General features: G+C 36.2%; 1 protein-coding gene across 4 annotated transcripts in view; it reads left to right on the top strand.

Annotated features, from left to right (window-relative positions):
- The window catches only part of STRN (striatin), a 95,670-nt gene extending 82,718 nt beyond the window's left edge, over positions 1-12,952 (top strand). For all 4 annotated transcript variants that reach the window (XM_045447154.1, XM_045447152.1, XM_045447155.1 and 1 more), the window contains 4 exons: positions 457-597; positions 5,221-5,325; positions 6,952-7,038; positions 7,155-12,952. In XM_045447154.1, the coding sequence (XP_045303110.1) occupies positions 457-597; positions 5,221-5,325; positions 6,952-7,038; positions 7,155-7,324 (503 nt within the window). In that variant the 3' untranslated portion in view covers positions 7,325-12,952. The remainder of the gene's footprint in view (positions 1-456; positions 598-5,220; positions 5,326-6,951; positions 7,039-7,154) is intronic.
- Positions 12,953-13,311: the final 359 nt, after the last annotated feature.

Consider the following 13,311-nt stretch of genomic DNA (forward strand, 5'->3'; position numbering starts at 1 on the left):
AGGTAAAGATAATAAAATAGGCTAGGGCTAACAGTAAAAAAAGAAATAATCTCTATTGAATGGCTAATGAGCTAATTGTTATTCTAATGTTGAGCCTTCTTTATAAACTTCTTTTTTTTTTAAATGATTTTTTTTTTTTTCAACGTTTATTTATTTTTGGGACAGAGAGAGACAGAGCATGAATGGGGGAGGGTCAGAGAGAGGGAGACACAGAATCGGAAACAGGCTCCAGGCTCTGAGCCATCAGCACAGAGCCTGACGCGGGGCTCGAACTCGCGGACCGCGAGATCGTGACCTGGCTGAAGTCGGACGCTTAACCGACTGCACCACCCAGGCGCCCCGAGCCTTCTTTACTTCTTAAGGAAATCTTGTGACTATTTGTTTTGCTATATAATAAGGACATTTTCAACTAGACCCTCTGATCGCCATTCTCTGAATATGTTCTGACTCTCTTAGAATTGGGAATCCCTGCGTCTGTGGATCTAGTGAGCAGTGACCCGAGCCATATGGTAGCATCGTTCAGCAAAGGATATACAAGCATCTTTAACATGGAAACGCAACAGCGCATTCTCACTTTAGAATCCAACCTAGATACAAGTATGTATACCAATTTTAAGTATTCTTTGTTTGGGTCAAATTTTTAAACTTTCTCAAAATTATAATTAGTAGAGTCAACTACAAAAAATACTTGTTATTATAAAGAGTTCTGCCTTTTAAATCACAGAACACAGTTACTTGGATAAAATGATTTACAATTGATTTTAAGACTTTAAATTTATGCACATTTATAACAATACTATTTGGAATAGCATTTGAGCTATTCCAAAGAGGAGTCAAGTCACATCCCCAAAGGCAAAGGAATTAAAAGCAAAAATGAACTGTTGGGACCTCATGAAGATAAAAAGCTTCTGCACTGCAAAGGAAACAATCAACAAAACTAAAAGGCAACCGACAGAATGGCAAAAGATATTTGCAAATGACATATCGGACAAAGGGCTAGTATCCAAAATCTATAAAGAACTCACCAAACTCCACACCTGAAAAACAAATAATCCAGTGAAGAAATGGGCAGAAAACATGAATAGACACTTCTCTAAAGAAGACATCCAGATGGCCAACAGGCACATGAAAAGATGCTCATCAGGGAAATACAAATCAAAAGCACACTCAGATATCACCTCACTCCAGTCAGAGTGGCTAAAATGAACAAATCAGGAGACTATGTATAGATGCTGGTGAGGATGTGGAGAAATGAAAACCCTCTTGCACTGTTGGTGGGAATGCAAACTAGTGCAGCCGCTCTGGAAAACAGTGTGGAGGTTCCTCAAAATATTAAAAATAGATCTACCCTATGACCCGGCAATAGCACTGCTAGGAATTTACCCAAGGGATACAGGAGTACTGATGCATAGGGGCACTTGTACTCCAATGTTTATAGCAGCACTCTCAACAATAGCCAAATTATGGAAAGAGCCTCACTGTCCATCAACTGATGAATGGATAAAGAAGTTGTGGTTTATATACACAATGGAATACTACGTGGCAATGAGAAAGAATGAAATATGGCCTTTTGTAGCAACGTGGATGGAACTGGAGAGTTTTATGCTAAGTGAAATAAGTCATACAGAGAAAGACAGATACCATATGTTTTCACACTTATGTGGATCCTGAGAAACTTAACAGAAGACCAAAGGGTGGGGGGGGGGAGGAAGAAAAAAAAAAAAGGTTAGAGAGGGAGAGAGCCAAAACATAAGAGACTCTTAAAAACTGAGAATAAACTGAGGGTTGATGGGGGGTGGGAAGGCAGGGAGGGATGAGCACTGGGTGTTGTATGGTAACCAATTGGATAATAAATTTCATATTAAAAAATAATATGGGGATAAAAAAACAAAGAGGAGTCAAGGTTTATACCAAATGATTAGTTTTCAATTCTGTTTGAAGAAAGTAATATTTATTCTGAATATAAAATAAATCTGTTTTTCATTTCTCATAATTTCATTTTTTAAATCAATTTAGTTTTGTATTAATAATATTATTTGACACAGCTCACTACTGATTAGACTGTAAATCAAGTTGTGTCTCTTAAAATCTCAAATATGAAGCTTCTCATTGGATACAGAAAGTCAGGAAATAATTTCTCAGATTGTGAAAAAGATACTATAGAATCTTTTTGATTTTTGGCTTTTTAACCACTGCTTTCTGTCTTTAGGCTTAATCCAGACAATTACATTTTAGGTTGCAGTTGGCAAAGGAAGCTGTGTACATATATATTGTTGTTTTAATCTGAGAACTAGCTTTAAAAATAATTACCGTGGTGTGTTTGTGTGTGTGTGTGTGTGTGTGTCTGTCTCTCCCTCTCCCTCCCTCCCTCCCCCCACTCTTTTCCTTGCAAAAATTTCCCTCATTCCATTTTGGCTTTCTTCATTTTCTCTTCCCGATCTGTTGGCCTTTGTTTTTTTCTGAGGTCTTAGGAGAATTGTTTGGGGAAATACACACGAATAGAGTTTTGAACTATTTGGATGTAAAAGAGAGGGGTGAAAAAATAAAAACTGATATTATGGAATAAGAAAAGGAGAAACTTTTTTTTTGTCAAGAAATAATAGGTTTTAGACTCTCAATAAATTTAAAATCAATTTAAATATATGACATAAAGCTACAGTAGTAACATACAGATAACAATATGAAACTAAGAAGGATGTGAACATTTTTGGAATTACCTTCAGAAATTGTAGTCAATTCTTAGAATGTCCTGAGTGGTAAATACTGACTTTAATGACTGCTACAAATTAATAAGATGTCAAGTCTGGTGGATGAGATGGATGAACTAAACTCGGCAATCCCAATTTTCTCTTTAAGTGTGTGACAATAAAGTCATATGACTTTTTGCCTGATACTAGAAACATTTTCTGAAGAAAACTGCCAAAAATGTTTTGAACAAAGGCAACATTATTGGAATAAGTGATAATTACTTTGAGTTATAATAATAATATGTCCTGACATTTTCTTTTTTAAATATATCCTTTTTTTTTTTTAAATGTTTATTTACTTTTGAGAGAGAGTGAGTGAGTGTGAGAACACAGGCAGGGGAGGGGCAGAGAGAAATGAGAGAGAGACACACACAGAATCCGAAGCAGGCTCCAGGCTCCGAGCTGTCAGCACAAATCCCGACATGGGGCTCGAATCCACGAACCGCAAGATCATGACCTGAGCCTAAGTCGGACGCTTAACTGACTGAGCCACCCCAGGCGCCCCTGTCCTGACATTTCCTAAATTATCAGTTTGATTACTTTAGAGTTGTATAAATTATCAGTTTTATTACTTCAGAGCTGTACTTTTATTCTTTTCTACTGTGACTACCCCTGCTTATTTATTTTTTTACTACATTGTTCTTTTCTGTAATTTAGCAGATTTTTAAAAAATTAAAGTTCAGACCAAAAACATGTTTCAAGGTAAAAGTAAATTTCTTATAGAATAAAAAGGATGGAGGTTTTTGTTTTAAAAATCAGAATAGACTCACTTTCTGTTTATTAATGTCAGTGGTGATTTGTGATAAAGTCAAAGGTATTTGAAGCAGGTAATTGAGGTCTTGTCAGTCCAGTGAAAAGTAAGCCATTTCTACATTACAAGCTGAATACAAATACTTGCAGGAGTTTTTTAGATTCATTGTTCAATTTATTCCTAGTGTTCTTTGCATTTTGCTTACATGTCTGATTTACTATTAAGTGGAGAAACTTCCTTAAAAGTATTACTAAGTAAAAACTCTTTTGCTTCCTTCCATCATTTGATTTCTATCATAATTATTTTCTAGGTCTCAGCATAATTGAAGCTATTCTCAGAAACCTCTCTCTCAGAATACATGGGATATTTTACTTAAAGTATTTCTTTTCTTTTGTTACTCTCCTGCTAGATCCTACAGAGGATAATGCTCAGTGGTATGTTATCTCTGGAGGAAAGAAAAAAAAAAAAACAACTACAGGCTGAGCTTTGAAACTAAAGTCTTTGTTAAGGACCATTTAAATTGAGTATAACTGACTGAGCTTACTCCACGTGGTCAAGTGACTTTTTCTTTTATTCTTAGATAACAGGCTGTTAGTACTGGAAAAAGATTACCTTCAGTTTTTAAGATGTCATATTTTTAGGGACCACAAGAAAATCCAATAGAGTACCCTAATATTACCATTATTTTTATCTATATTTAGCTATATTTTCTATTATGTGAATGTAAATTCATAATAACTTTACTAAGATTTAAAAAAGTTTAACTCTTTTTTTTTTTTTTTTCAACGTTTATTTATTTTTGGGACAGAGAGAGACAGAGCATGAACGGGGGAGGGGCAGAGAGAGAGGGAGACAGAGAATCCGAAACAGGCTCCAGGCTCCGAGCCATCAGCCCAGAGCCTGACGTGGGGCTCGAACTCACCGACCGCGAGATCGTGACCTGGCTGAAGTTGGACGCTTAACCGACTGCGCCACCCAGGCGCCCCAGAAAAGTTTAACTCTTTTTGAAATAATTTTAAATATGCAGAGTTTCAAAAATAGTACGAGAACTAGTTACATTTCACACGGATTCATCAGTTTCTACCATGAAACAGTTCATGTACTGTGATACGGGCTTAATGACATGTGGCCTGCTTCTCTCATTGTGCATAGAATTGAAATTCTTTGAAAGTTACTGTGTAGGGCACAAAAAATACTGTTAGGATGCTGACTATTTGAAGATTCCAAACACGGTAGACTGTCAAATGATAACCATTTCTATTATGATGAGAAAGAGAAGATTATACATTTCAGAAGCTCTCTTTGTCATATTTGTCTTCAGATGATAACCATGTGATAAAGAATATCTAGAAAGAGTGGAGATTTAAATTTGGTTATCATCTACTTGTAAGCAATGATGGAACTTTATTAAAGCTGCAGAAATATAGATCATCAGAGAATGAGAAATGTCTGTGGCCCCACGCTCAGCGCTAGGTGGCACCCATTGATTGCAGGTGGTGGAAAAGAAAATTCTCATTTGTAAAGTACCTCTACATTTGTCAGTATGGTATTGTTCAGGCACTTCTTCTTTCCTAACATTGATATTGAGAATACAGTCACAGAATAAATTAGCTAAAGACATATTAAAGTCACAAAGTCTCATAGGTGAGCATTCAGTCCTCTTATATGAAGAAATACTAGCGTTAACTAACTTCGTTGCTCTTTTTTTTTTCTTTTTCGCAGCCACCTCTTCCTGTCAAATAAATAGAGTCATCAGCCATCCTACTCTTCCCATCAGCATCACTGCTCATGAAGACAGGCACATCAAATTCTATGATAACAACACAGGTAAGTGTTTATTACAGAGTGATCAGTGTCAAAATAAATAAATAAAACCCACTGTAAGTAGGCTGACTTGGGTGTCTGTTAGTGGCTATATAGTCTAGGAATAAGCATGGAAACAAATACTCTTCCAGCTCAGTTTCTGTTCATTCTGTCCAAATCTGCTAAGAACTAGTCTTCATGATAGCATATAAAATCATCTTAGGTTATTTAAGTCATTTACTTAATGTTTTATTTATTTTTGAGAGACAGAGTACAAACGGGGGAGGGGCAGAGACAGAGGGACACACAGAATCCAAAGAAGGCTCCAGGCTCTGAGTGTCAGCACAGAGCCCGATGTAGGGCTTGAACCCACGAACAGTGAGATTCACGACCTGAGCCACAGTTGGATGCTTAACCAACTGAGCCATCCAGGCGCCTCTCATCTTAGTTTATTTAGTAATAAGTAGATACTATGTTTTGGCCCTAGCACCAAGGTTATCACTAGGGACACAATTGAAAAGGTCATTCAGATACCAATAAAATTGATCTCTTGCTGTGAATATGTTGGGGAAAAGTAGAAACATGTTAGAAGTAAGAGGCATATGATCATTATATTTTGTTTAAAATTGTTCAAGTTTGGGGTACCTGGGTGGCTCAGTCAGTTAAGCATCTGACTCTTGATTTCAGCTCTGGTCATGATTTCACAGTTCTTGAGTTTGTGCCTCGGTTCATGAGTTTGAGCCCCGTGTCAGGCTCCACACTGACACTGCAGAGCCTGCTTGGGATCCTCACTGTCTCCCTCCCTCTCTCTCTCTCTTTCTCTCTGCCCCTCCCCACCTCACAGTTTCTCTGTAAATAAATAAACTTTAAAATTGTCCAATGTTGGAGAGCCTTAGTGTTGGAGATAGAAACCCCTAAGTCATTTGTTTTTTTGATTCAGTTTTCCATAGACTACTCTTTTCTGTATTATAATATTGACTATCTGGTCCTGATTGATTTGAATTACTATATGTAAGGTGGGGAGGATATGTGGACTTTCCCATTTTTTATTAGCTTTCATTCACTAGTCAGAAGGAAATTCCTTCCTGAAGAGCTGTGTTCGGAGGAAAACACTCCATATTGGCAGCCATATTTACCTGAATATCTGCTATTAGCTTTGTAGATATATTAACTTTTGCTGACTTTGCTTAGCTGTGAGTAATGAGTAATTTAATATTTTAATCCCTTTCTATATGTTGTTTCCACCAATATTGTGGCCAGGTTTTCCCTCCGTTCCTTTGTCTTTCCGTCTCTTCTGTTCTCACAACCCATATAATTTGCCTGTAGCTGAAGGATGCAAAGTAGGTGATTCATGTCTTAGTCTTAATGAATATGGCTTAAGGGAATATTTGGGTATAAATGACTGACTTTTATATTGCTATTTGAAAGACAGAAGTATAATCTGAAATTTAAGCTTTTGTTTCTCATTACCATGGCTAGAGCAGGAGGGAGACACATTGTTTTAGCTGTGATGGAAAAAGCTATTGATGCAGTAAGTACACAGAGAGGGGTGACTGGAGAAATCAGTGTAACATGGGTAACATGGTAACTGGCGTATGTTCAGGATGAGGAAAGCTGTTAATAAAGAGTAACAATCTCGTTTTCCCAAAGGCAAACTCATCCACTCCATGGTAGCCCATCTAGAAGCTGTTACAAGTTTAGCAGTTGATCCCAATGGCCTGTACTTGATGTCTGGGAGTAAGTACATCAACTATGGATTATTTATTTATCCTTACTATTTTCATGTTAATGTAATTTTTCCTTTCAATTTCTTTTTCTTTTCTTCTTCTTTTTTTTCTTTTCTTTTGATACAGGTCATGACTGTTCAATACGTTTATGGAACCTAGAAAGTAAGACGTGTATCCAAGAGTTTACAGCTCATCGGAAAAAGTTTGAAGAATCAATTCACGATGTAGCTTTCCACCCATCCAAATGCTATATAGCCAGTGCTGGGGCTGATGCACTGGCCAAAGTCTTTGTATGACACAATGCATCATCTTCACCTTCTAGCTCTTTATAAATAATCAACTGCACAAAAGAGATACAGAAGACCAGGGCAAGAATCAACCTGTCCTGCCCTTTTGTTCTGCCGAAGGAGCACAGAGAACATTTGTTAAAGTATAGTTTTGCAATTCGTATACTGTTTTCTAAAACTAAGGTTTGTTCTGGTTGCTGCAAGCTCAGCTGAATCTGTGAGCCTGAAAACTGTTTCAAAATTTCCCCCAATAGGAGTTATTATTTCTGAGGTGGTTCTAATTCGCTAGGCAGGCCTGAGCGAACATAGGTTTAGCCTGTCCCTATTGAGTAAATAGGGCATGCTATAAGGGATAATTAAAAAGCTTGATGACTGGGAATGATAGAGGAAGAACAGAAATTTAGACCCAGTTCTCCCCTGAGAAATCTTGTTAACCACATTAGGTAGTCAAAACAGTAATCTTTACCATATCTGCTGTACTAACCCCGATGTGCATAATGAGCAGGCAGTGTTCAAATGAGTTTTTAATTTAGCTCTCCTTTCATCTGTGCACATAAAAGCACCTGGCAAAGCATTTTACCATTAGGGGAAAAAAAGAAATGCAATAATATGTTAAATATATTATTATTCAAAAATGCTAAACAAATATTTAGTTTGTAAGCAGATTTCTATATTGTATTACCTTTTTGAAAATAGATTTGGTACCATTGTAAAGTTAAGCTGTCAAAAACAGTCACCATTATCAATAGTCAGTAGAGTCTGCTTTTACTAAAGAATTTAACTTATTCAGGTTCAAGATTCTGTTTATTTTTAAGGGCAAGCAGGGCATATCTTGATAATTTCTATTAATTTTAAAATTCACTTTATTCATGTGATATTTCTAGTACCAGAGTGGTTATCTCATATTGATGAAATCTTACCTTTTAGTGGTTGAAAAGACGGAAGTTATCTGTGAGTACTTGTTTTTCAAAATCCACATTAACCATGCTTCGGATGACCTCTTGCTTTTTCTTTGTCTCTCATATTCAAATTATCTGACACCTACCAAAAACAGTTTATAATTATGTTTTGACAGCCCAAAGGGTATGGTTAATGTCAGGCAGCTGCTTTTGCAGTACTAAATAAAGCACCTGGTTTGTGCCCCAGAAGTCTTCCATTAATCTATCCAAGAAGAGCCTGCTGGAAATCTGGATGGAAGAGTTCAGTGCATCCCTTGGTTAGAGAGTTTTCTCTTTCCCTTCCCCTACCCCTCCATTCTTTAATTGGAGTACACAGCGTGTTTTAATGGGCAGTGTGTCAGTATTGTTTCTGTGGAAAACTGTCATAAAGGACCAGGGTTCCTTGAGCTCACCTAGGTTCCTAGCTCACCTAGCCTGTGACCCACATGTGACCAGCTCTTAAGATTCCCATGACCCCACTCTTTGGACCTAGTGTCTTCACATTCTTTTGTTTGCCCCAAATGTCAGAGACCAGTGTAGAAATTAGGAATAAATTATTAATGCCCAACTTTTCAGCAAAATGTATATATAGTAGTTTTCATATTTAAAATCCATATCCATAAATGTTTTAATCTTTTAATATAATTCCTACATTCCTCTCCCAACATATTCCATTGTCATAACAATGACACTTCTGATGATATGTATATTTACTCTGAAAAAGTATTCTGGTGGTGATATGGATAGTAATTGACAATTTTTCTTTAAAATTTCTGCTTTTCTGCCTCTAGAGTTTTGCAGCATACAAGCTAGATTTGCCTGGTTGATAGACAGATATACTTTAATATTTTGACACAGCTACCTTGTCATTTCATCTGTGCTTTGGTTCACAGTGGGCTCAAGGGACTCCTTTCTATACTCGAATGAATTGACCTGGACTTGAACTCCCAGGTGAATGTTTATATTCCCATGCAGATATAGAAGTCCACATTGTGTTTGGTTCATTCCTCTTTTTGGTTCTTCAGTGAGTAAAAAAAAATGGTGTTGCTAACCTAACATTTATATAAGTATACTGGAAAATCCAGTCGGGTGCCCTTACTTGGCATGTTTATGATGGACTAAGCTATTGTTTTACCACTTACTGCTTAAATTACCTCGCAAGGTCTCCAGTGCCTGCTTTACTTACATCACTGAAATTCTCAAAACCAAGAAAGTCTCTTCCCTTACGTTTTATACCTCCTGGTTGAAATTTCTCTCTTCGTGAGTGGAAAATGACCATGAGATAGGTAAACTGTGGTGCAGATGATGGAGCTTTGGAAGTTCTTTAGCCAGCCAGTGCCGGGCCATTGGAGACCCTAGACAGAAACAGATTCCTCTCCACTAGCACTGTGTGATCACAGCCTAGAAATGAGCCAAAGCTGTCTTCCAGCCAGAGAGAAGCATAGACATGTATCTGCTTTCCCCGCCAGCCTATCAGAAATTTAATCCCCCAATTAAACAAATTCAAGATTCACACAGTCATTGAAATGCTTTCATAGTGCTTGGTTTGTAAATATTTTGGGTGAAATGTATTGGGAGAATATGAAAATCAGCAGGAGACATGGTCCCTGCCTTATTTTCATATGCTACGAATACATCTCTGGGACTTGCAGCACCCTTCTCAAAACCCAGATGTCATGTGGAGCTCATTTGCTACTCGAACCCTAGACAGGTATTTAACATAAGTGATATAATGACCTTCAGTATTTTTCTATTGAACAAGTTTAGCGATTTTTGCCATTAAACAGATAATTAGTTATGCAAAGTATTTAGCTTTTATAATCATTTTAGTTATGACTAAAAGGGGGGAAATTATGCTGCATCACTGATAATGAACTTTGTGAAAAATTTTTGTTTATCTGACTTTCATTCCTTCAGTATTCTTGCTATAAATTTCTTTTGGAGATAATGATAAAGATTTATTTGAAAATGTCTAAAATGTATGTATATTTTATAAATATATATTATATATATTGTAGGAATATATATAATATATATAGACTATATATATTATATATATATTATATATATATATATATATATAAACCATAGGTGCATTTTACTGTTTTGTATTTTCATTCTTAGAGGTCGTGTACACCACAGGTAATGATGAGTATGATGAGTGTTGTGCTGTTTGCTTTTGCAGTATAATATATAGTTCTAAATGTTTCAATTACTGTATATACTATATTCATTATAGGCTAGCATGCTTGTTTTAAAGACTGTCATTCTAGTTTATTAAAATCTGAATGTAAGAAAACCTGGCTATTCAAATGTGAATTGAAAAATATTCCATTCTCAGTACTGAACTATTTCCATTGAACATTCAGGATTTTTTTAACAAAACAGATATCATCAAGAAGGCAATAGCTAGAGAATGAGAGGTGCCTTTAAAATAAAATACAAATGCAGCCTTACAGTGAGGATGAGGATTGAGCTGGGGGGGGGGGGGGGGGGGCTATGGCAGAGAGAGATTGAGAGACAGAGAGAGAGTGAATGTGTGTGCGCGCGTGTGCGTGTGTGTTTGCCAGTCTGTGAAGATCCTGATTTGTGACCATCAATGTCTTTTCAGTGTATCTGCTCAACTTCTAGGATTTCAAGGGACATTTCATGCACTGTCTTCGTGCTCTTCTGAGCACCACGTGTACTTTCCAAGGATTTTGAATGTGAATTCCTAGAAATTTCAGTAGACAGGAAAATAACTATTCTTTCATGATAGTTAAGTTCAGGTAAAAGGAGAAATTATTGATCCACCAAAATTGTGGGATCTTCTAATGTTGGCTAGGTAATTTTTTAAAAATGTAATTTTTAAAGGCTTACTTTTTTAGTACTTCATATATTTCCCTCTTACACAAGAGCATGCCATGAAATTCTTCTGTGATGAAGATCCAACTAGTAAAAATTATTTTTAGATTAAACACCTGAACTAGTTAAAATACCACCTAAGAATAGGGTTTAAATGGCATCTTTCATATCTACCTCGTTGTCATTGCTGCCATTTTAATGAAAGCAAATCTTTATGACATCAGAAATGACTGGATGCAATTTCTCTGTTGGTGCTTTTCTCAGGCTTTGTCATTTAAGTTATATTGAACTAAGATGTCACAAATCAGATTGAAAGACTCAGAGTTTTGGTTTTCTTTTGAAAGAACTGCTTAAAATTTATCATCAGTGTTGATAGTGAGTGGATATAGTTCAACTCTGGTTAGTATACGTCTGTGATATTTTCAACCAAGAGCCAAACTGTTACTGAATTTACATGGAAAAAGAGCTCTAAGTACAGTTTTCTTCAGCTTACTTTATTCTTTGAAAGCTATTTCAAGGCTATTAAGTACATAATCATTAATTTTATGTACTCAGAAGTTGCCTTTGTTACTGTTACTTGTCTAGTTATTTATATAATTGCAGTACTTTATGTGTTTGACACTGGGATTCAGGTTGTATAAAAGTAGTAGCTGACCGAAAATTATATGTATATTTTTGTGAAATGTATCAATTCCAGAAGTTCCTTTTAGGGGAAGGTCCAGAAAACATGTCCATCTTTAAAAACAAAGGACAGGTCATTGGTAAATGATTTGAATCATTTTTACTTTCAGCACTGGAAGCTTTTTAATTGGCCGTATCCATCATCTAGCTGGACCTCCATGTCAGTGTAAGGGACACCAGATTGACAAAGTATTTAGCAGGTTGCATCAGTTTTGTTTTTGTTTTTCTGTTTTCGTTTTTTTTCTTGATCGGAAAAAAAAAAACACAAAAAAACAAAAACCAAAAAACTAATCTAGGCCAAACAGAGATCCCTAGATTCCACTTATTTATTCTAGCAGTATTCCTGAAGTGGTGCTTAGGGGTCAGAATTTTCTGGATCTTTGCTAGTTAAGCTTTAGCTTTGATTTAACTGGGACCACATGGTTGCCGTCCCTGTGATGCAAATTAGAAAGTTCATTTTAATTTAGATTAACTTTAATGTCTGCCTGGATTTTTAACAGGCTGTGAACCAGTGAGTGCCTTGTTAATGTAGAATGATTTTCCCTGGTTGTTAGCTCCTTTCTGAAAATGTCTCAGAGAATGGTATTTTAGTTGACTTGTACAGATCTGCTAAATTCGGTATTATCAGCAGTCAGAAAGCCTTCAGTCTACCATGTACCTCCCTCCCTACTTTCTTCTCATTGTTTGGCTGAAGTTTGCCTCTTGTGAGAAACAAATTCGACCCCCCTCTCCACACACTTTTTTCAATCCAGATTAAGAGGTATTCCCTACATGCATTCCAACTGTATGATCTAATATCTGTTTTTAGGAGGAACCACTTCTTTGTAATCCTGAAATCTACTGGTTACTTTACGTCCTTCTTAACTTCAGTTTACTAGAGCTGACTCCAGGGCATCATCAGTTTAGATTCCTACTAACTTCTTTTCTCCACTCCCCCCCCCACCCCCTCCCCGCAACTGGTGGGCCCTGGACCAGATTGTTTGATCTTCAGGTATTTTTAAATTTAGTTATAATATCAATTAATGTAAATTAATCCAAATGCTAATTTTTGTGGTGCAAGAAGTTTCTTTTGTAAATTCAGGGTATGGATAAGCTAATTAAGATATCTTTATTTGGTGGCTCTAAGTGTATTATTTGTTTTTAAATAAAGTGTACAAATATAGATAATGTGCTATAGGTGTCTCATGAATTGAAATATTTTGGAATCTAGTGGATTTGCAGTTTATTATAAAATACTTGAATACAATTTGATTTTGTTTTTTCCAGTGGGGGTGGGGCAGAAGAAGCATGCAGAGGAATGAAGGAGTATTAGACAAAGTAGATGTGAGTCCAAAGTAATAAGCCAGTCTTAATTATTGATTGTGAGGAAGATAGAGAAATTTATCATTATAGAGTGTGAACCTTTGGAAAGCCAGTAAAATTAAAATACCCCATGCGATTGGATAATTGATACTTTCAGGGACACACATATATTTTTCAAGTGTTTAGTTATATATTTTTAAAAAATTATACACACATATATAAATTTAATGT

The sequence above is a fragment of the Leopardus geoffroyi genome, chromosome A3 (assembly GCF_018350155.1).
Source record: "Leopardus geoffroyi isolate Oge1 chromosome A3, O.geoffroyi_Oge1_pat1.0, whole genome shotgun sequence".
Classification (NCBI taxonomy): domain Eukaryota; kingdom Metazoa; phylum Chordata; class Mammalia; order Carnivora; family Felidae; genus Leopardus; species Leopardus geoffroyi.